Source organism: Saimiri boliviensis, chromosome 16 (genome assembly GCF_048565385.1).
Source record: "Saimiri boliviensis isolate mSaiBol1 chromosome 16, mSaiBol1.pri, whole genome shotgun sequence".
Classification (NCBI taxonomy): domain Eukaryota; kingdom Metazoa; phylum Chordata; class Mammalia; order Primates; family Cebidae; genus Saimiri; species Saimiri boliviensis.
This window is the reverse complement of record NC_133464.1, coordinates 63,569,399-63,593,907: the sequence shown is the minus strand read 5'-3', so window position 1 is coordinate 63,593,907 and position 24,509 is coordinate 63,569,399. Positions and strand designations below refer to the sequence as shown.

At 35.9% G+C, this 24,509-nt stretch overlaps 1 protein-coding gene and 1 long non-coding RNA gene across 4 annotated transcripts in view; one reads left to right on the top strand and one right to left on the bottom strand.

The window, feature by feature from the left end:
- The window catches only part of LRRC63 (leucine rich repeat containing 63), a 58,768-nt gene extending 40,373 nt beyond the window's left edge, over window positions 1-18,395 (top strand). The window contains exons 7-9 of the mRNA XM_010344908.2: window positions 6,070-6,153; window positions 11,276-11,515; window positions 16,614-18,395. Of these exons, the coding sequence (XP_010343210.2) occupies window positions 6,070-6,153; window positions 11,276-11,515; window positions 16,614-16,827 (538 nt within the window). The 3' untranslated portion in view covers window positions 16,828-18,395. The remainder of the gene's footprint in view (window positions 1-6,069; window positions 6,154-11,275; window positions 11,516-16,613) is intronic.
- Window positions 1-22,847, bottom strand: part of LOC141581634 (uncharacterized) — a 29,595-nt gene extending 6,748 nt beyond the window's left edge. Inside the window, exons 1-3 of one of the 3 annotated variants that reach the window (XR_012514388.1) lie at window positions 20,964-22,847; window positions 18,707-18,852; window positions 16,593-16,736 (exon numbers count right to left, since the gene is read on the bottom strand). This is a non-coding gene — a long non-coding RNA (uncharacterized LOC141581634). Of the gene's footprint in view, window positions 1-16,592; window positions 16,737-18,706 lie in introns of all 3 variants that reach the window. The other 2 variants (XR_012514387.1, XR_012514386.1) reach the window with 2 other exon arrangements.
- Window positions 22,848-24,509: the final 1,662 nt, after the last annotated feature.

The window sequence follows — 24,509 nt, the reverse complement described above, 5'->3', positions numbered from 1 at the left end:
AGAGAGATTACTATGAAATGACTTCAGATAATCTTTGAGAGCAAGAAGAGTAGTGACTGAAAAGAAGTTTTAAAGAAAATGATGATGATTTAGTATTGATATTTAGTATTGATGATGATATTTAGTATTGATGATTTAGTATTGAGAGGAATGGAAAAGAGCAGAGCACAGAAAAGTAGATATTTGAGAGACAACGCTCTGGGCTTAGCCAAGACTGGAAACTAAGGATTCATAGTGACACTAATCTGCATTTCTGCTGATTATCTTCAGTAGCTCAGTCACTCATGTGTAAGATGGAGAAGGTAGAATTTAGCCTCTATAAAAAGATTTCGTTGGGAATGTCCATAGCAGTTTTATCTACAATATTTAAAAAAAATAAGCAATTCAAATGTTCAACAACAAAACATTGGAAAACCTAATTGTTTTTCTTTGCAATAACTAAAAGGTGGTAACAACTCAAATGTCCATTAACAGACTAATGAATAAACAAAATGTGATATATACATATATAGACTATTCATCCTGAAAAAAGAATGAAATGCTAGTACATGCTATAACAACAATGAGCCTTGAAAACATTACACTAGGTGGAATAAGTCAGATACAAAACGATAAACACTGTATGATTTTGCTTATATAAGGTACCTAGAAGAGACAAATTTACAGAGACAGACAGTAGAATATAGGTTACCAGAGGATTGGGTATAGCAGAGAAGGGGGGAATTGGGAGTAGTTGTTTACTGGATATAGAGTTTCTGTTTGGAATGATAGGAAAGTTCTGGAAATACAGATAGTGCTGACTGTTGCATAATACTGTTATTAATGCTACTGAATGGCACACTTAATAATGGTTAAAATGGCAAATTTTATATATTTTATCATAACAAAAAATACATAGAGCCTGGGCAACATGGTAAAACCCCATCTCTACAAAAAATTCAAAATATTAGCTGTGCATAGTGGCATGTGCCTGTAGTCCCAGCTGTGTGGAAGGCTAAGGTGGGAGGATCACTTGAGCCTGGAAGGTTGAGGCTGCAGTGAGCTGTAGGCAACAGAGTGAGATCCTGTCTCAAAAAAATATATATATAGTTATTAGTACCCTCAATTTTTTCATCTTTCTTCCTAGTCTTTCTTTTTCCTAAAATGTTTAGGTATAATTTACATACAATAACATGCACCAATCTTAGGTATTTGATTCGAAGTATTTAACAAATACATGCACCCATATAACTACTATTGAAAATAATATAGGGGGCATTCCCATTATCCTGGAAAGTTTACCCTAGAAATGTCCTCATGTACATTTCTAGTCCATTCCCAGACTTCTAACATCATAACTTTATTTTGCCTGTTCTGGAAAATTCTAAAAGTTGATTGATACAACAAATAATTTTTTTTAGTCTGACGTCTTTCACGCAACAGAAATTTTGGGGATTCACTCATGTTGTATACATCAGTATTCCATTCCTTTTTAACGATGACCTCATGGCATATGGCCTCAGCCATTTCAGCAAAGTCAAAAATAGAAATGGGATTAACTAGGAACAAAATCTGTGGACAAGTCTTTTGTCTTATGGAATGAATACCCATGATATACATGGGAAACCCACTAAGTTATTGAACATTTTGTACTAACAGAAATGTTGCCAGAGTGTATCAAGGACAAAAACAGTATGAAATGAAAAAAGGCTGTCAGATTCCCCCAAATTCTGTGGGCAGGAAACAGCTGAATACGCATGCCAACTTTCATAAAAAAGGGAGGATGATTCAGAGGGTGGAGCCAGGAACAGGGGAGGATGAAGTCAGGAGCACAGAAGGTGGAGCTGTGATTCCAAAAGACAGAGCCAGGAGCCAGCAGGGCAGAAACCGAAAAGCAGGCAGCAGAGCTGTGAGCTGCTGCTGCTAATTCCCAGGCCTTGAAACCAATTGAAGTTACTCAGTTGTAGTTCAAAATTGCTTGGGATTGGTAATTCCTCTTTACCTTTCCTTTTCTCTGGATTAGAATAATCTTAAAAATGGAAGAGGGATGCAGAAGTATTTGTCAGAGAGATACCACCTGAGGACGTGACGTGATTTTGTTCTTTTTGAGGATGGAGGAAGGGAGCCATGAGTCAAGGAATGAGGCAGCTTGCAAAATCTGGGAATGGCCTTCAGTGTATAGCCAGCAAGAAAACAAGGGCGTTAGTTCTACAGCCGGAAAGAACTGAATTCTCCAACAGCCTGTATCAGTAAGGAAGCAGATTCTCCCTAGAGCCTCCAGATAGGAATGCAGTCCTGCTGATGCCTTAATTTTAGTAGGGTGAGACCCCTGACCTGTATAACTATAATAAATCTATGTTGTAGCATGCCACTAAGTTTGTGTTGCAATTTGTTATGGCAGTAACAGCAAACTAATATGAAACCAGTCAAAGATTTCAACTCTTATGGAGATCACATTCCCAAAGGGGGAGACAGTCAGCATATTATTAAATATGTATTTTATTAAATAAAGCAGTTACTCAATTAGTTTGAAGCCATAATGTTAGGATTTAAATTGAGACACATGTTTTTTTTCTAGACATTACCTAACATAGAAAAACGTTTTTTTTATTTTGGTGGCTAAGCATTGTATTTAAAAGACTGTCTTTTTAATTCTCTTCATTATTAATTTTTTCTTATAGTTTCCATATGTTAAAATATATACATATATATTTTTTCCCAGATACAGTATTTTGGTATCTTCTCGAAAGTTTTCCTAAAAGTATAATGGAATACTTTCACTGTTATCTTTCCATTCCTAACAAGATCTTTCTAGCTTCATGAGACTCAAAGTGATAGAGTAGAGAAAGTAAGATACTTTCAGAGGCAACCTCTGCCCCTTAGAGGCTATAAACTCTGGGAAGCCACTGACCTACTATTAACTTCAGTTTCCATCTGAACGTTTAGAAAACTTACACTTGTCTTCAACGATGTTACAAAAATTAAATAGAAAAATCTTGTAAATTATTTTTTTAAATCCTTTCCATTATTTTCACAGATTTGTCTCTTTTCCTTGACCTAAATTTCTAAAATAAATATGCAATATTTTTGAAATGATGTAACAATCAATTGTTTCAATGTAGGGAAATTAGAAGTTAGTAAAGAAAAAAAAATTCTATTTGAATAAAGCACTCATTTACTGAGTTTTGTTCCTAAGGTTTGGCTTTGAGCAGCTTAGGGCATATCCTGTGGGGCAGCATGGAGGCCGGGAAGCCCAGCCCCTGTGAGAGAAAGAACAGGGGCCTCCTACTGGTAGCCAGTGGATCGACACTCCCATGTTGTGCTTAGAACTTTATGAAAAGCCCTTTGATTTGTCTTTTCAACTGTCTTATAAAATGAAGATAATAAATCACTTTAAAAATCCAATTTTTTTTTCTCTTCCCAAAGCTTTTGGGTAGAAAAGATGAAAAAGGCAGAAAAAGGGAGGTGGGGTGAAGAAAAGTAAAGGACAGAGAGATGTTTTAGACTCATGCCCTGAGGTGATGCAGAAGCAACTGTCATAAAGGTTAAAACAAAAAGTCTTTATCTTTTACTCAGTGGTTAGCAGGAGAAAAATGACGTAGAAAATAGCTACTTTAACTAACAGGGTCAACTCCTTGCCTTACCTGTTTGACTAATTTGCTTTAATTGGCAGGTAGGTTCTTTGGGAAAGAGAAACTATTTGGAACAAAAAAAAAAAAAAAAACCCTAACAGCCTACTTGAATGCCCTGTCTGAAGAGCTGATTCTGAAATTGTACACATTTATTTCCCCATGCTGTTATTTGTTAAAGAAGCGGATTAAATTACCTTGCCTCCACATTCTGATGAAAAGGGTAGCTACATTTTATTTCATACTAAATTGGATAAATTGCTTAATCTCTTAGAGCTTCCATTTTTTAATCTGTAAAAAATACAACCAAAACCCCTACAATGGTATAGTAAATGATCATTCTAAATTGCCTTATAGTATGCTTTTAATAAATGACATTTATATCAGTGTGGTGGTCATCACTGTTAATACATGAAATTATTAATGCCAGTCTAATCTTGCAAGCTAACAGTAGGGCTCTAGTTTAGGCAGCTCACTGGCCAGTAATATGCCAATAAATAAAGCAATGATATAAATGTAAAAAATTTTACATATCCTAAAAAAATGTGATAGATATGGTACTGGTGGGGCAGATCAAACTGAGGCTGTCTGAACAGATTTTCTCTATAAAATCACATATAGCTGACATAAATTTCAACTCTAGAACCTATGCAGCTTTGTATTCAGCGTCCTCAATGCTGCCTACACCTGTTACATCTCACAATCAGCAGGGATGTGTCATCCACAGTCAAAGCCTGGAACCAGAATAAGTTGCCAGTGCCAAAGTAATAAGGGAAGACAGTGTGACTCCAGAAACTGCCCAAGGCAAGAAAATGATATGATACTGAACTGAAAGCTAGAGCAAATGGTATTAACATTTTCTTTACAGAGATGATAAGAAGTCAGAGATGAACATCTAATTGAAAAGGCATTTCTTTTGTTTTCCTAGTCAATCTCATTAAATTCTCAGAGGAAATTATTACCATTCCTTTCATTCAGTTATGATTCTCTCAGCACTTATAATATACTAGACATTATGCAATGCACTGGATATATAGAAACATAAAATTGAATCCATGGCTTCTAGAAGCTCACAATTTTAGGAGGCGGATGTTTATTGCACAATGTGCTGGGTGCTGTGAGAGAGTAAGCAGAGAAATACAGAAGAGGCATCTCACCCAGTCTGAAGAATTTGGGAAGAGGTTGTTGGAACAGATGATATCTGAGGCAAGACAAAAGATAAAAAGACAATGATCAAAGAGTCAAGCTGGGGGGATTGCATGTGTTATTTAGAGATAGGTGATAACTGGTTAATTCAGGGAATTGTAGCAAATAAATGCTGGAACACAGAGGAATATGGAGGATGGTGAGAGGCGAGCTGGACAAGTAGCATGAGATCAGATCATGAGGACCTTTCTCTTAGCCATGCTAAGAGAGTCGGAAGTTGGTGTAAAATTCTGCTCATGATGCTTTTGTTAAGAATCACACAAATAACTTTTCATCTTTTATTTATATGGAAAACAAGAAAGTCTCTGAGAACAGCACCCACAAAGAAGGGGGTGTTTACAAGGGATTCTGGTGACTATGATACTGAGCCCTTCAATTCCAGTCTTCAAGAAACAGTTCCCACTTTCATCCCCTAGGAGTCAGGGCTTGTGATGGCACAATTATTTTATCAAGTGTTTGTATTCTTTGGTTCTTACCTTTAAGTACTTGTCTTTATGGAAAGAAAAATCAAAGGTATTGTACCAGGAAAGTCTTAATGCAATTGTAGTGGGTTGAATAGTGTCCCTCAAAAATTGATGTCAGTATAGAACCTCAATGTGACCATATTTGGAGACAGGGTCTTTGCAGATATGGTTACTTAATCTAAGGTCATATTTATACTAACTTGGAGAAGGGTGGGCCCCAAATTCAGTGGCTTTTGTCCCTATAAGAAAGGCATGTGAAGACAAAGGCAGAGGTTGGAGTTATGCTGCCACAAGCCAAGGAGTGCCAAAGATCGCAGGCAACCACTGGGAGCTGGGGAGCAGCAAGGGACAGTTTCTCCCTCAGAGCCTCCCAAGGGAACGAACCCTGCTAACACTTTGATTTTGGACTTCTGGCCCCCCGAACTGTGAGAAAATAAATTTCTGTTACTTTAAGCCACCCAGATTTGTTATGTCATCTCTAGGAAACTAATGCAACAACAACAACAACAACAACAACAACAAAAAGTATCTAAATGATAATGAAAATTTCTCAGGTGACTTTTTCTAAATAGGGCTTTGTCCACTCAAAAATTTCAAACCAGTCTTAATGGATAGATGAGTAATTCTTAGGAACTTTTATAGTAATTATGCCATCTATAATGAAAAGAAGTCTATATAAATTTCAGGATCTTAGAAATCTGGTTTCTATACTTCTGCCTACTTAAGTACTTATTTATTCCAAGTGATGACACATCATCATCTCTACAATTAATTTTCTCTTTCTATTTAAGGTTATTTTCCTTGACTTTTCTTGAAGAACTTGATGTTTCCTACAATGAACTTACTTTTATTCCAAATGAAATCCAGAAACTCAGGTATTTTGGAAGTATAGAGAAAGATGTATGCCCCTTACTTAGATATTTAATAATGATTGTGATGGAGAAAGTTGAGTCCTTTCATTTATTTAATAGCCATAAAATGTAATCTGTAAAATGCAATGTTTGCCAAACATGTAACTTCAATGATTGGTGTACAATATTTTTAATGATTGGTGTACAGTATTTCCAGGAATTATTTAAGGAATAGTACAGATGACTACTTACAGAATGATAAGCTATTTATGTCCATTTGTCTATGTGTGTGTACCTGTGGCTATTATTTGTTTTGTTAACTTTTTGCAAGGAAATATATATAGACAAAATGCTAATACTACAAAATATAATTTTAATGCAAAGCTTCAATTCTTTCTCACATTAATAAAAGTCTGAAGTTCATCTATGTCCTTCTATGGCAGTACCATACTGTTTTGATTGTGACTTCAGAATAATTTTTAATAACTAGTAGGGAGATAATTTTTCAATAATAGTCTCTTAACTATTCTCTTTAGAACATAATCTTTAAGATCATTTTGTATAATTTCTAGCACATCCAGCAACACACATAATCACAAAGTTCAAATTTTAATGTGATTGCCTAGAGTTTACTTATAAATGTGGGAGAATTTACATTTTTGATGATAAATTTTTCCACTCTAAAATTTTTTTTCATTTTTTCAGATGTTGTTTTATGTTCTTCACAAGAATTTATGACTCACTTCATATTTTTCTTAATAACCTTTTCTAAGTGTTTTATAATTGTGGTTGTTACTGTGAATGTAAGGTAGTATTTCTCTTATTTACATTTGTTTCTGTTGTCAGTACAGAATAGAGAAAAGCTATGTACTTCTTTACATTACCTTAAAACTAAGGTAATGTAGTTTTAAGGTAATGTAAAACTTAAAACTACATTACCTTAGTTTTAAGGTAATATAAAAAAGTACATTACCTTAAAATGTACTTTTTAAAGTTCTCCTGTTAGTTCTGATTTAGTTTTACTGCATTTTATTTTGTTTCCTAGGAACATAATTTTGCATTTAGTAGAATGAGATAATTTTATCTCTGCTTTTTATTTTTTTATTTTTTATTTTTATTTTTTTAAATGCATTATCTGTTTTTTTAATTGCATTTTAGGTTTTGGTATCTCTGCTTTTTAAATATTTAAATCAATTACATAATTTCCAATGTGATAATCTCTATATTTTAGTAGAATTCAGCCTATTCATACTTGTTATGACCAACATATTTTTTCTTTCATTTTACTTTGTATTTATTACTTATTTACTTTCCCTTTTTCTTACTTATTAATATGCTGTTTGTTCTCTTTTTAAATTTTTGAATTTCTTTCATTTTTATTTTTTTGAGACAGGATCTCACTGTGTGGCCCAGGCAGGAGTACAGTGGCACGATCATAGCTCACTACAGCCTTGAACTCCTGGACTCATGCAAGTCTCCTGCCTTAGCCTCTTGAATAGCTGGGACTGCAGGTGCAAACCACTGTGCTTGGCTAATTTCTAAATTTTTTTGTAGAGACAGGGGCTCACTATGTTTCCCAGGCTGGTCTCAAACTCCTGGCCTCAAGTGGTCCTTCCACCTCTCTTTTTCTACCTTGTTAATTTTGGCTTTCTATTGTACTTCCCTAATCTGTTAATGGCTATCTTTCCTACTCATAATCAATCATATTTTCTTTAATATTTTATAAAGGCAAAATAAAAACTACTTCCCCCACCACGATGGTCTGTCTCCCCGCTCCTGCCTTCCACTGTTTGTTGAGACCTTCAGAACACTGTTATTTTCCTACTTTCTTTCCAAACTCATCTTCCCCTTATCTAACTCTAGGCTTTGCTAAAATAGTTTAGATTGGGAGGCAGAGGTGGGTGGATCACGAGGTCAAGAGATCGAGACCATCCTGGTCAACATGGTGAAACCCCGTCTCTACTAAAATACAAAAAATTAGCTGGGCATGGTGGTACGTGCCTGTAATCCCAGCTACTCGGGAGGCTGAGGCAGGAGAATTGCCTGAACCCAGGAGGCGGAGGTTGCGGTGAGCCGAGATCGCACCATTGCACTCCAGCCTGGGCAACAAGAGCAAAACTCCGTCTCAAAAAAAAAAAAAAATAGTTTAGAAATTTTTGTTTCAGATTCTCATTCGTATTTTCTTTGCATCATGTCTCTTTTTATTAAAGAATGCTTACTTAGCACTTAAATCTTACAAGCATTTTCGTTCGTTCTCCTTTTATATTTGTCTGGATGTATTTCAAGATTCATTGTTTACAGCTGTTTTCGCTCCTTTCCTCTCATCTGGAAGCTGGCGATGTCTCTTTCGATTCGCTGGCTGTTTAGAGTTTTTCCTTAAGTATTTTCCTCAGATGGCATACATAGATAATTTTTTCTCTGATTCTATAACCTTGACAAATAAATGATGCCCTGAGTGAGAGGACAAGCTTGCATTTGGCGTGTTTCACAGTAGTCTCCGTCATCGTGTCTTCCTCTAGTTTCCAGGGTTGGGGGGGAGGCACCTGATGCCAGTTTAATTCTTTTGTCTTCCTAAGTGACTTTTATTCTTAACTGGAAGGACTAAGATTCTCCCATAATCTTGGACCTTTCAGAATTTTATCAGATTATGCTTACAAGTGTTTTCTTTTTTTTTTTAAACCTGTCTTTCCTGGAATTCGGTGAACTCTTTTAATCACCCAGCTCAAACTTCTCTTTTCTGGTTAAGAAAATATGCTTAAATATTTCCTTTCCTTCTCCATCTGTTTCATATTTTCTTCCTAAAATGCCTATTATTGACATGTTGGGCCTCCTAGATCTGTCTTCCATGGTACCTAGATTTTTCCTCATGGTTTTAATTTTTTTGTTTGTTTGTTTTGAATTATTTTTCTACTCTGTCTTTGCCTCTAATTTGGATCCCCATGAAGACTATGTTCTTCTTTCATTCATTGACTTAACTTTTTAGTTTTACAAATCATGCATTTTTGTTCCAGAACATCTCTGTGTATCTGTGTATGCTATATTCGCATCTTGTTTTCCCACCCCCAACCCCAATTTTTTATCCATCCATCAGCAGAAGGTGCTTGTCCCAGGACCTTTGTTCTGTGTGTTCTATGTGATTTTCTCTTCGGGCCACTCCTTCTTTCATGCAAGTCCAATGGCAGTCACAGAACACCACTCAGAATGCTAAGAAAGTGAGTAGTGGACCGGAAGGAAGCTTCTCTGCACCCCAGGGTGCTCAGCTGCCAAAGCAGTCTCAACACAGTACTGTTCTAGCTTTAAAGATGACTTAGCGGCCAGGCACAGTGGCTCACACCTGTAATCCTAAAACTTTGGGAGGCCAAGGTGGGTGGATCACCTGAGGTCAGGAGTTTAAGACCAGCCTGGCCAACATGGTGAAACCCCATCTCTACTAAAAATACAAAAATTAGCTGGCATGGTGTCTGGCGCCTGTAATCCCAGCTACTGGGAGACTGAGGCAGGAGAAACACTTGAATCTGAGGGGCAGAGGTTTCAGTGAGCCGAGATGGGGCCATTTCACTCCAGTCTAGGTAAGAGAGTGAGACTCCATCTCCAGAAAAAAAGAAGAAAGAAAGAAAGAAAGAAAAAAGATGGTTTAGCCTGCCTAGCTCCCTTAGAATTCATTGAGGGGAAGGAGGCAGCCAAATGGGTGTGTCCTCCAAGGTAAACCAACTCAGGTAGGAAGGGCCTCACCATGGCTAGTGTTTGCCTAGACTGTGCCACACTCATGCTGATTGTCCACATAGAGTTTGTATTTGTCAGCTTGGGCTACTATGACAAGGCTGGGTGGCTATAAAAAACAGAAATTTATTTTCCACAGGCTTGGAAGTCCAATATCAAGGCCCCAGCAGATTTGGTGTCTGGCGAGGGCCCAGTTCCTCATAGACAGCCATCTTCTCACTCTAACCTGACATGGAAGAAGAGGGGAGCTGTCTCTCAAGTCTCTTTTACAAGGGCACTAATCCCACTCATGATGGCCCCTGCCCTGACCAGTCACCTCCTAAAGGCCCCACCTCCAAATACCATCAACTTAAGGTGAAGATTTTAACATTCGAATTTTTGGGGAAACAGAAACATTCAGACCATAGCAGGGCTTTCTGCTCCTGGCCTCTAGGCTTTGTGCAGAAGAAAAAGGTGCCCATGCCAGCTCTCTCATTCAGGACTGTGGCAGAGCCCAGGGTCTTGCTCACCTTTTTCAGACCATGAGAGGTGAATTAGTTGAACTCTGGTTGAGTGATGAAGAGAGCTGAGGTGCCATCTTCCTAGCCTCATTGTTTTAAATACTTATTTTAATGTTATCAGCAGGAGTCATAAACAAGTTACACTGTGTGGATATGAGTTGTGAAACTAGACAGTAAATGAGAATCTAGAGGCCCTCAGCTGTTTGTTACCTAAAGTTTGTATATCAGCCTTTTCACCTCTAATGCATTTGACAAGTTGGATCAGCCTTTGATTTGATTTTTATGGGTCCCTCACGAACAGACTCTTTTTTTTTCTATCTGCTTCTAGGACTAATTAGAAAGGAGGTGAGTGATGGTACAAAAATACCACTGAGGCAAGTGAAAATAAGAAAATCAGTAATGTTGGTTCTCTTTGAACAAAGAATAAGGGTTATTAGAAGTAATTGACACAGAAAAAACCCAGAGGACTCAGTTAATGAAAAGTCAAAGCACAAAATGGCACATAATATGTTTTGATAGTATAGATTTCACTCTTGACTGGGCTTGAATGAAAAAATATGTGTTGATGTTTAATTTGTCTACGAAAATACGTTCTGTGTATTATTATACTATATTTTATGTAATATGACATTCATTAGTCTTGTTGCGTTTGTGGATATTTCTTTTTCCATAGTGATAACATATTGCCAAAATCCAAAATATATGCTTTAACTGTGCTATTCACTCAAATGCACTTATTTGCATTTGAGTATTGGTTCAATTGCTTTATAAATTAATTCTCTTGATTCTAAAGGAATACTTAAATTCACACTTGTATTTTATTGCTACTAGATTTGATGCCAATTTTCAAGAACAACTGAGGCAGGATTTTACTTTAATATGAATTGTTTTAATACCTTTTAAACTATGATTTCCTTTATTTACAGATCACTTGAAAAACTGACTGTTGATGGAAATGAACTGAGTTTTTTCCCACATGGAATTTTGGAGCTTAACCTGACAAAAATTCAGTTTGAGAATAATTTCACTCATCCTTGTTTTTGGAGAGATAAATCTTTGAATAATCCACAACAACTTACTCATATTATTTCTTTGTTCATTGTCAAAAGTCAACTACATACATTTTATGATCCGATCCCAGTAGAAGTTCAGAAGTTACTAAAATGGTGAGCAAATGCTGAAGTCCTTTTAACCAAAACATATCTTTAAACATTTAAATGTTCTTCATTACAGGCTCAGATGACAGTTTCACTCAGTCACACACACACACACACACACACACTCCATGACACACACAAAACCATTCACACAATTCTTCAAATTGCTCCTTCCAGTTCTTCAGGTATAATAACTTAGTCTGAATCCAGCCCCATTTTATAATATTCTCAAGTTGTTACTTAAATCCAGTGTGAAATGTGAGTTGTCTACATGGCTGTTGCATAAATCTTTTCTATGAATTTCTAAGTTCTTAGAAGTAGATTCTTCCAAAAAAATTATTTGGCTCCAGGCACACTATGCCGGGGTGTGTTTTGCTCCTCTGTGATGTCATGGAGACCAGGAATAAAGCAGGCATGCCTGGAGCAACCTCCCTTGGGGATCAATGACTATTATTGGAATAATTGCCTCATCTCAGGACCGGGTTTCTTACACTGTCATATCTTACAGTCCACTTAGGCTTGTCACTTATTTTCTTCAGATAGTATAATACCATTTTTACTGAATTATTGACCATCAGTGCTTTGGTTATTAATTTAACAAGTATTTGCTATATGCCTAAGTAAAATGGCTCCCAGGAATATATCCTTTATAAATATTGACTCAGTAAAAGGCAGAAAACCTAAACAGAATCCTTCTCAAAAAAAAACAAAGAAAGAAAGAAAGAAAGAGTAGTGGTGGTTGGGCACAGTGGCTCACGCCTGTAATCCCAACACTTTGGGAGGAAGAGGCAGCTGATCCCCTGAGGTCAGGAGTTCGAGACCAGCCTGGCCAACATGGTGAAATCCTGTCTCTACTAAAAATACAAAAATTAGCCAGGCATGGTGGCACATGCCTGTATTCCCATCTACTTGGTAGGCTGAGACAGGAGAATCACTTGAACCCAGAAGGCAGAGGTTACAATGAGCTGAGGTCATGCCACTGGACTCCAGCATGGGCAACAGAGCTAGACTCTGTCTCTCAAAAAAAAAGAAAAAAATGTACTGAGAAGTGAGCTGAAAAGAAATAAATAGATTAGCTGTCCTTTGGAGATCACTGAATACACTGGAAGTTTCTTCTTCAGGCCTTGAGAATCACTGAATCCAAATAGACCTGGCAGTAGGTCAAAGATGGCCTAGTGCAGGGGAAGGCTGGGTGAAGGTCAATTAAAATACTCATGTCCCTAACAGGTGAGGAGGGATTGATTCAAAGTAATAAGCATGGGTATGAGCAGGTAGGAAGTGCAACAAGGCAAATAATGGAGGTAAAATTACCAGCTACCTAGGTATGTGGGGCAAGTGAGAGAGGGAGGATGAAAAATGACTAAGGGTTCAATCACATCAAAGATGACTGTGATATTAGTAAAAATAAGAACAGTGAAAAAGGGATTTGTCACCCCAACCACTGTCATCCTCCAATGTCTACCCTTGGCTTTAATCCTGAATTTCCAGCTACTGAAAATTTCAGTATTGTCCTACTTTTGCTGAGTTCTTTGGACTGCAGCTTAGCTGTGGACTTGCACCAGAGCCACTCCAAGCTCAGCTTCTGCTGTCACTCCAGTGACTGCCCTGTCGATTAGCAGCTCTGTTCGTCTTTTTGTCCTGTACAACTTGTCATTGCTATCTACCTCTTTCTGTCTCTCTACCCACATTGTATCACCTCAGACAGAGAATCCACCTCTTTTGAGGATGGGATCAGAAGACTCATGTTTCACAAATTTTACCTTGACTTCCTTATGCGTGAGAATGTTAGAAATTTTTGTTTTATTTTTTTATTTTTGGTTGACACATAATTATGCATATTTATAACATATAGAGTGATATTTCAATACATGTATATAGTATGTAATAATCAACTCAGTTTAGTATATCCATCACTTTGTCATTTCTTTGTGTTGTGAACATTTAAAATCTCCTAGCTTTTTGAAAATACACAATAGATTATTGTTAACTATATTCACCTACAGTGCTATAAAACACTAAAACTCCTATCTACCTCTGATTTTTTTCCATTTTTAACCTCTCCTATCCTCTTCTTCCTCTTACCCTTCCCGGCCTCCGATAACCACAATTCTACTCTCTATTTCCATGAGCTCAATTTGTTTTTAGTTTCCATATATGAGTGAGAACATGCATTATTTATCTTTCTGTGCCTGACTTATCTCACTTAACATAGTGTCCTCCAGGGTCATCCCTGTTGCCACAAATGACAAAATTTCATTTTTTATAGCTGAATAGTATTCCACTGTGTGTATATACTGCATTTTCTTTATCCATTCATCTGTTGTTAAACATTTAGGTCAATTCCATATCTTGGCTATTGCGAATAGTGCTGCAACAAATATGGGGTGCAGATGTCTCTTCATTATACTGTTCTCCTTTCCTCTGGATAAACACCCAGTAATGGGATTGCTGCATAGTAAAATCGTTTTATTTTTAGTTTTTTGAGAAACCTCCATACTCCATTTTGATGGCTGTACTAATTTACATCTTCCACTGAAAGTGTCTAAGAGTTGCTTTTTTTATGCATCTTTACCAGCATTTATTACTTTTTATCTTTTTGATAATAGCCATTCTAACTGGGGTAAGATATATTATTACAGTTTTGATTTGCATTTTCCTAAATATTAGTGATGTTGAAAATTTTTTCATATACTTATTGGCCAAATATATGTCTTCTTTTGAAATGTCCATTTATTCTTTGACCATTTTAAAATCAGATTGGATTTTTTTTTCCTGTTAAATTGTTTAAGTTCTTCATGTATTGATTAGTGCCTTGTCAGATGAATACTTTGCAGATATTTACTCTCATTCTGTAGGTTGTTGATTCTGTTGATTTTTCCTTTGCAGTGCAGAAGATTTTTAATTTGAGATAGTCCCATCTGTCTATTTTTATTTTTGTTGCTTATGCTTTTAAAGTGTTAGCCATAAAATCTTTGCCTAGATCAATGTCCTGAAGCGTTTCCCCTATGTTTTCTTCTTGTGGTTTTATAGTTTGTTTGAATGCTTAATCATAGTCTTCTGTTTAATCATAGGGGAAATTAATCCATTTTGAGTTTATTTTGTATACAGTGAAAGACAAGGATCTAATTTATTCTTCTATGTGTGGCTATCCAGTTTCCCCAGCACCGTTTATTGAAGACAATGTTTAATTAGAAATATAGACTAAACTTTCAAAATTATTACTCAGTTCCACTAAACTATGAAGCCTTGATAGCAACTAATACTTGGAACTTATCTTTACTAAAAATAACTCATTCTGGCTGGGCATTGGTTCATGCCTTGTAATCCCAGCACTTTGGGAGGCTGAGGCAAAAGGATCACTTGAGGCCAGGAGTTTGTGATCAGACTAGGCAACACAGCTAGTACAAAAAATATTTTAAAGTTATCTGATGTGGTGGCATGCACCTTTCTAGTTTTGGCTTTTCAGGAGGCTGGAGCAAGAGGATAACTTGAGTCCCGGATTTTGAGGCTGCAGTGAGCTATGGTATGCCACTATTATTTTGATTTACATTTCCCTAATGGTTAGTGATGTTGAGCTTCTTTTTAAGTGCTTATCAGCCTTTCGTATGTCTTAGAGAAATGTACCTTTAAGACATTTGCCCATTAAAAAAAAATTTTTTCTGGTTCTTGTTGAGTTATAGGAGGTTTTTATATTCTGAATATTAATTCCTTATCAGATATATATTTTGCAAATATTTTATCCCATTCTGCTTGTTGCCTCTTCACATTGTTGACAGTGTCCTTTGATGCTTAAAAGTTTTACATTTTTATGAAGTACAATTTATCTATTTTTTCTTTTGTTGTTTTTTGTTACAGGGATCTAATACTTGCCCTGGTGTCTGAAGTGAGGGCAGTCCTGTGGGACTGAGCCCTTAACCTGTGAAGTCTGATGCTAACTCTGGGTAGATAGTGTCAAAATTTGATTGAATTATAGGACACCCAGTTAGTATGCATGGAAGACTAGAACACTGATTGCTGTTATTAAAAATTATGACAAATATATAGTATTCTTTTTCATGTTTTATACTTTATATAAATATTTAAATATCACACAGTATTTTCTTCTGCAACCTGTTTTTTATGTTCAACATTATTGTTTTAGATTTATCAATATTGATTTATATAGCTCTAGATAATCATTTAACTTCTGAATCGTTTTTCTTGCAGTGAGTGTTTCATAATTTGTTTATCATTTCCCTTACTGATGAACATTTGGATTGTTTCCAATATTTCATTAATATGGTGAAATCTGCAATGGACATTTAAAAACATCTCCTTATGCAAATATGCAAGTTTATCTAGGTACAGAGTATGTGCGTCTTCAATTTAAGTAAAAACTGCTATATCATTCTCCAAAGTGATTATACCCATTTATACTCCACTAAGAAAGTATGAGAATCCTTAATGATTCTGATCCTCACCAAACTTTTTTTGGTCAGACTTTTACATTATGCCCATCTGATGATTGTGAAATAATAATTCTTTGCTGTTTTATTTTGTATTCCCCAATTACTAGGGAGATTGAGAAGTTTTATGCATGTTCTCTTGACAATCATTTTTTTCTTCTGTGAATAGTCTATTCATGTACTAATGGATTAATATTTTTTAACTGATTTCTAACCATTTAAAAATACATTATGGATGCTAATTCTATACTGGGTTATGATAGTAGCTTTATTTTTAAAAATAATATGTTTAGTTTGTATCATAAAAATAACATGCTTATTATTAAGAATTAGAAAATAAACATATTGTAAAGAAATGTAAAATTCCCTGTGATCACATTTCCCAAGAATAACTATTTTCAAATAGGGAGCCATCATTAGAGTTTTTTCTTGTTATGCATATATACTTTTTTGTTTTAAAAAGCTAGGATTGTATTCTACCTATATCTACTTTATTGTTTAGCTCTTTTAGCATTTAGTCATTCACTTAATGGGTAGCACTCATTTAGCTGTTAATCTCAATGAAGATAAGGGCCATATTTTATACTATTTGGAGTCCTGCATAGCACAGAGTCTTTAATAAAAATTTAATAAATATTTACTTGCTGTTTGCTCCATTTCAGCACCTCCAAGTGTGAATGGTGTCATGGTCCCAAGTTTGGTGAAGGTTTTCGTGTCATTCGATCCTGTGATATTTTTGGAGCAACACAGCTTCCTGTTATGTTTTATGTCTGTTCTTCTTCCTGCTATAGAAGAATAAAGGAAAGTAGTTTTGTTTTAGATGGTAGTCCTAGTAGAAGAATAGCACTAGATGTGGAGTTGTCAAAAGAATTGTAGTACAATGATTTATCATATATATACATATATATATTTACACATATATATGAACTTTACTGGCTTTTACTACATATATATCTACATATAATAATTCATCTCTCTGAAAGTACAGGTTGTTTGGAAGACATAAGTGTCTTCTCATATTAATTCTCTTTGTAATTCTAGCTCCTTATGAAAGTTTGTGATTGTTAGGGAATTGTTGCAGAATAATTACTCAAGGAGGATTAGTAAAGCCTTTAGATTTGAATAAAGATCTGGAAAATTTCAGAACCTGTTTACTATAAAAGGAAAAATGTTAAAATCCTTTGCAAAATGGATTATATCTTACAACTGGTCTTTTCATGCATCCATACTAAGTGATGAGATAGCATTGCAGAGTCATCAGTGGGGTTTGTGCTGCATACAGCTGCAAGGCCATACATCCACGTTCTCAATGCTTGTGCATTTCTGTGGGAATCTGTCCAGTGCCTACCATCTCAATTGTAGGTTGTTTTGGGGAATAAAGTATTAATTCTATCCCCATTTATTTGTTTGAATTAATTTCCCAAGTTTTTAGAGAACTGGTACAGTCTTTAATTGTTACCTTGAACTTCATTTCCTAAAGCAGAGAAACTGGACCTTAGCCTGATTCCACAGGCTAGCACCAGCATCTACCAAGGCCTACAGAGATAGCCTGACAGGAAAATAAAGTACAACTTACAAAATAACATTGCAAAGCAGCATATGCATACAGTAAAACTTGCTTTAAGAATTAACATTTGGTAAGAGAAAGATAAAAGATCATTTTGATTTACAAACATCTTTAGAACGGCATAGAATTGTTTAATGTAACTTTTACATGCAGTTCACTCAAATCTCAAATATTGCTAGTTAAATTTAGTGATATGAAATGATTTAAAATTACACAGCTATCTTTAGAGAATGTCAGAAAATATACATTATGTGATGTTTGTGTGTATCATTTAGTGATATCATTTAAATAAAGATAAAACAGGCAAAATAATTTTTCTATTGATTTCAATAAATTTGTGATGCTTACACACTTTTCCCTGAGACTCTGTTTCATTTTTAAGCAGAACCAGGTAAACTTTGCTGAGCTTGAGAAGTATACACCGTATTCTCCAGCACAACATTAAAATTATTTATAATGAAAGAAGTAACTACCATATTACACATGTAATACAGAAAGGTATATTTATAGTATGGTAAGTTAATTCATTAAAATGTAATATACTCATAATTAGAAAACAAGATGAAAAAATAATACTAACTCCCGGTGGCATATAGCTTATTAATCCTCACACTTGTTCCTGAAATATTTCTTGGGGAAAGAAGTATGTTTATTTATTCAAAACATGTTGGGTTTGGGTTTAACTGAGTAGTTTTACATTGACATAGGAAATAAAAAAGAATAGCTTTCAAGGGAAATGACAAATTCTGAGAGACATTTCAAAACAAATAAACCTAGATACTTGGACAAATATGAAATATACTTAGAACCCAATCTCTTCATGCTTAGTATAAACCTTGAATCTGAGTGATCTCTTACAGATCTTCCCAAAAAAGTAACTTACAGTATTTTTGAATGGAAGTAAGACATATTTATTATAGAAATATTAGAAAATACAACTAAACCTAAGAAGAAATCAAAATCCTCCTTGTAATGCCACTGTAACTCAGTAATCCGCTGCTTGCAGAGTCTGAATAACAAGAGCAAGGTTTGCTGGAAAGTGACTTTATTCAAGAGCTACCTGAGGGGAAATAGTACAGACTCCTGCCTTTAGATACCACTTCAGCCTTCAGCGCAGAAGACAAGGCTTTTTAAGGGGTGACAGGGGAGGAGGTGCAGGGTCTGTGTGACTTGATTCAGAGGTCTTACCTGTCAGGTAGTCTGGCTGGTGCCTCGGCAGGCAGCTACCTTGTAAATTCAGGCAGTCTCCTGGCGTCTGAGAGTTCCACATGGGCCTGATTTGCTTCACGTTTTAGTCTCTGGAACTTCTAAGTAAACAGATAAACTTGCTGCACCTGATGGAGAGAAGGTAAAGGTTATAATTGCATTCCTAAAGAGCTAAGTAGGAAGTGGGGTAAAGGAAAAAGAAAAAAACATCATGTTTTCCTTTTAAAAATGGGGTACTAGGCTACACCACCACCCAGTGAAAGCCACAGATAATTATTTCAACATGTGTATATGTGTATATACACATTGATTTAATGTATTACTCTTTTTTAAAAAATGGGATTATCTGCCTCACACCACACCAAAGGTTAATTTCCAATTTTAGACATAAAGTTGAAAATATAAAAATAAATAGTTATGGTCTTTAAAAAATCAGATTTAGAGAGTTTTTTTAAGCTGGAAATGAAACCTTAAAGAAGATGAACAAATTTATCATGTAAAGAAATGTTCAAAATGTATAGCAAAAATAATGAAAAATAAAGACAAGCAGAACACTGGGGAAAATATATATGACCAGCAAAGAATGCAAGTTTTTAACATATATATTATATATATATATATGTGCGTTGTGGATGTGTCTTCTGGCACAACTCATTCAAGACCTCAAACTGTGTCATCAAGGCATTATCTATTTTTCTGTCTAATCTAGCTCACTTTATCATCTATCTCTTAACAATACTTTTTAAAAAAATTGTCTCATACCCAGGTAATACGGATGGCCATTAATTATTCCAGGTTCATATACAAGAATCTCAGGAACCTCAGAGGAAAACACACTATCTACCCCAATTGTTGCTGTAAAATACATTAGGGGTGACTTTCACTGGCTCAGCCTGGGTCACGAATCCAAATACAAACAAATCATTAGAGCTTCACGGATGGCATATCCTGGCCAGGCCTGAGTCACATGCCCATCTTTGGAACTAGGTAAAGCAGAGTTAGCCCCTCCTAAAACATGCTAATGAGATTCTCTCCCCAAGAAAGAAGAATTTCTGAAATTGAAAATTAGGGGAAGAAAAATTGTTTTGGGCAGCTAAAATTCTAGAACTTCCTAACATGCAATAAGCTGTTACAAGTAACAATAACAACAAAAAGATGAGCTTAATATTTACATAGCTATAACAAAATTTAATTTTTTTACCATAATAAGTCTAATAATTTTCTGCTAAAAGGTATTTGCACATACATCTAAAAATATATTCAAGTATATTTACCACAAGGATATTTGCAATAGCGAAAAACTAGAAGCATTCTAAGAGCTCATCAATAGGGAATTGGTTAAATCTGGTAAATACAAACAAGGCATTATCAGTTCAGTCATTTAAAAACTAGGTAACTGTTTCCTTAAATGGAAAGATATCTACCAAGTAGTTTTTGAAAAATACTTACTAGGTAATATAATCACATAACTCAAAAGGTACAAGAGAGTATAGGATAAAAATTCTTTAACCTGGATGCCTGGCATCCCTTTCACTTCTCAGAGACAACCAATGATATCAATCATATTGTATTCCAGGATAGCTTATGAATATGTATGCTAACATATAAAAATATTTCTTCCTTGTCTGTATAATATTAGCATAATATATACTCCTTTCTGCACCTTTCTATTCAAATTATGTCATAGAGGTTATTCCATGTCAGTACATTATTCGTTTATATTCTTTCTGTATGTTGCATATTATTCCATTGAGCAACATGTGTAGTTTATTTCACTAGTTCACTACTTGATGGACTTTTATCTTTTTAACCTCTTGCTTGGAAAAAAAAAAATGTTGTGATGAATAAGTTTGTCCTTTGCACATATTTACATATATCTGTGGTATATTTCCCATGGAGTAAATTGCTGGGTCGAAAGGTATGTTCATTTATATTTAATTGGGAGTTGGAAAATATATTTATTTATTTATTTTTTAAATAGGTAATACTAGCATACTTTACCCAGCTCAAAAAAGATTTAAGAGTGAAAAGTCTATTTCACATTAGTTTCCTTCAGGTGCCCAAATATTGTTAACCAGCTTCTTGCAATTACTTAAACATTAAGTACCTATAAGCACGCAGCTGTATATAGAAGAATCTTCCTTGTTCCAGTGGGGTTTTTTTTTTCCACATTATATAATTTAAGAACAGCATTAGCATCATTCATACATGTGTCAAAAACGTGGATTCTCAGACCTACCTCCAACCTACTAAATCAAAATCTCTGGAGATTCTATCCAGGAATCTTAATTACTACCTCTCCAGGTGACTTTAATGCTCCCTAAAGTTGAGAATCACTGTTGTCCAGAGGTCAAAATGCTTACATCAAAGTGTTGATTCAAAAGAGAGACAGGTTTGGTGTAACATATCTCACTGTCTTCTCATTGGGCTCAGCTATACATCATCATTGAAGATCTCATCTATAAAAAAAACAAAAATGAAGAATGCAGGACTGCTTTTTGTTTTTTTTTCAGACAGGTCTCGCTCTATCACCCAGGCTGGAGTGAAGGGCACGATCTCAGCTCACCACAGCCTTGACCTCTTGGGCTCAAGGATCCTCCCATCTCAGTCTCCAGAGTAGCTGGAACTACAGGCAGGCACCACCACACCCAGATGATTTTTATATTTTTTGTAGTGATAGGGTCTCGCTATATTGCCCAACCTGGTCTTAAACTCCTGGGCTCAAGAGATCCTGCTGCCTTGGCCTCCCAAAGTGTTAGGATTACAGGCATGAGCCACCGTGACCAGCGGCAGAACTGGTTAAAAATTCAACTATCAACCAGTGTAAGTCACTTGGTAATCACTGTAAGCCCCACATTATCTGTAACTTCCAAAACTCCTGGAGCACCAAGAAAGAAGAGAGATGAGTGAACCTTTCTGTTTCTAGGTTTTCTTGATCATTGTTGTAAACATCTCAATAACCAGGCTCTTCGCTATCCTTCCTATTCCTTGACCTGCTTGCCTTCCATTCCTTCTCTTCCCAGCCTCCCTCCTGCCCTCCTCTTGTTGCTTCCTTTCATTCTTTATTTTTTCTATCTTTTTCTCACTCCTAGTGCGAAGTGTGCTTTGCTCAATTAAGACATGTAGGGGCAATAGGAATTGCAAAGTCATCCTGCAACAGTGAGTTTGTGTGCATACAAGTGTCTGCATATGCAAAGAAAAAGGTTGAAAGAAGCCACCTGAATGATAAACAATGAATTTCATGGTTATGTCTGGGAAACAGAATCTAGTGTCTGATGATAGGGTCCTTTGCTTTTGGCTAGATGAACTTTTGATTGAATTTTTAATGTAAGTATGTATTACCCTTGTGAAAATTAAAAATGTTTTAACTTTTAATGGGATCATATAATGGTGACACTTTCTATTTTTTTCCCATCAACCATATATCACAAATATCTTTCTGTTGTTACATTCCAATATTGATATGTCAACATGGAAGTGCCCCAATTTACTTATCTAATATTCACTAAGCAAATTACCTTCATTTTTTTTCTATTATAAACAATTCGATAAAGAAAATTTCTAAAGCTAAATCATTGCCAAAATTACCCATTTTCATTTGATTTTGATAGAAATTTTTATGATGAAATTATTCTTCATATCCGTTTACCTTTTCACCAGTAGTGTATAATATGCCCTTTTTGCCTAAGCCCACATTACTGATATTAATTAATATATTCATTGCCAATTAGATGTGACTAATTTTTTTTATTAATAATAAAGTTGATTTGGGTTCCATGTTAAATAATCATGATCCTATTATCTTTTATGATTTTTCCCTTTACATCTTTTTCTCGGGTTTCTGTTGGTATGTTTGTTCATCTTGTTGATGTGTAACAGCTTATAGAGAGAGAAAGAGAGAGAGAATATTAACTTTCTGTCGTGTGTGATGAAACTATTTTGCTCAGTTTATTGTCTGTCTTTTTGAAGTGAGATTTCTTGACGTAAAGAAAATGTAAATTTTAGATTATAAAATCTACTTTTTGTTTTTCTTATTATTGCTAAGCTTAATAAGTCCTTCTTCAACCCCCAAATTACATATTGACTTAAACTTTACCTATTTTATATTTTTATCTTTGATTCACCTCAGAATTAGTCTTTGATTCACCTCAGAATTACCCCAGTATGGCAAGCGATGTGTGGTTCCAAAATTCAGGTCTTCCTAGAATTCTGCGAAGTTGTACCTTTAGCCATTATCTGCTCGATCTTTACACACCAATCCGAAATGCCATTTTATGATACACTAAATTCTTACATGATTAGGCCATTTTATTCCACCACTTTCTATTCTGTTTCATTAACTTCTTTATGTAATGCCAATGTTAAAATTATTTTAACCAAAACCAAGCCTCAATATACCTGATTTATCAAATTCCAACTCATTGCTATCCTTATGCAAAACTTTTTAGCTATTCTTGTACCTTTATTTTTCTACAAGAATGATTATAATCTTTAAAATTATTTTGCTTTATCCCCCTTTCCCACACCAAGTAAACTGCTTTGGATTTTGGTGAGGATTACTTTAGTCTGAAGAGAACCGAGAGGCACACAGGTTAGAGTCGCCCATCTGGTAACGTACTGTGGAGCTTCACTAATGTAATGATCATGATCATGATAATTCAGTCATTGGGGAATTCACTTCTCTATGATCCATATTTTTTGTGGTTAAAAACAATACAGTCTGCAGTTTTTCTGGATCTTATTTGGAAATTATGCTTATGCATTTACTCAAAAAGTATAACTTCCAAGCTCAGAGTTTTACCCAATATATCTCCGTGGAATACTCTGCCTTGTTCTGACAAACTGGATGCCACCTCTGCCTGCTCTCTGTCCTCCTGTCCATTATCAGAGGGAGGGGCATTCTCAGCTGACTGTGGTGAAAAGCAAGGATGAGAAGGAAGGGCAGGTGTTCTGAGCCCCTTCAATAGGGTCTATCATTTTGTGTTTGGAGTCTAAGGATTGTGTAACAACTTGTGTACCTCACAAGGGATACTACATATCCTCTGGGTAGCAGGCACTCAAGAAGTAGCTTGTGGGCCAGGCATTGTGGCCCACGTCTGTAATCCCAACACTGTGGGAGGCCAAGGTGGGTGGATTGCTTGAGCCTAGGAGTTTGAGACCAGCCCGGGCAACATGGAGAAACCCCATCTCTACAAAAAATACAAGAATTAGCTGGGCGTGGTGGTGCGTGCCTATGGGCCCAGCTACTCAGGAGGCTAAACTGGGAGGATTGCTTGAACCCAGGAGGCAGAGGTTACAGTTAGCCAAGATTGCACAACAGAGGAGACCCTGCCTCAAAAAAAAAAAAAAAAAAAAAAAAAAGCAAAGAAAAAGAAAATAAAGAGCTTACTGGTATCACTGTTTAAACATAACCAGCCCACCAGGGCAGTGCTTTACTTTCACATATTTGACTTCATGCAGCCTGAGCCTCTACCCGGACAATCTGACTCCCATAAACTGCTACCACCAACCAACCATGAGTGATGATTTAAAGATGTTACCTGGTGTCACTGTCGGCCAGAGACAGCAGGGGAGGGGTTAGGGATGGGGAAGGACCAATCCTCAACCAAGGCAGCCAGGCTGGTGCAGCAGCAATAAGGGCTCATGGTGGCGCCACCCAAGAGCCTGGCTTCCTGAGTCTTCAGGACGGCCGCTGAGGTCCTGGAGTTTGCTTACTCAGGAAGGCAAGATGCGGTCCCCTTCTGTAGTGGTTGTTGAATATCCTCTCTCCAGGCCGATCACTTCC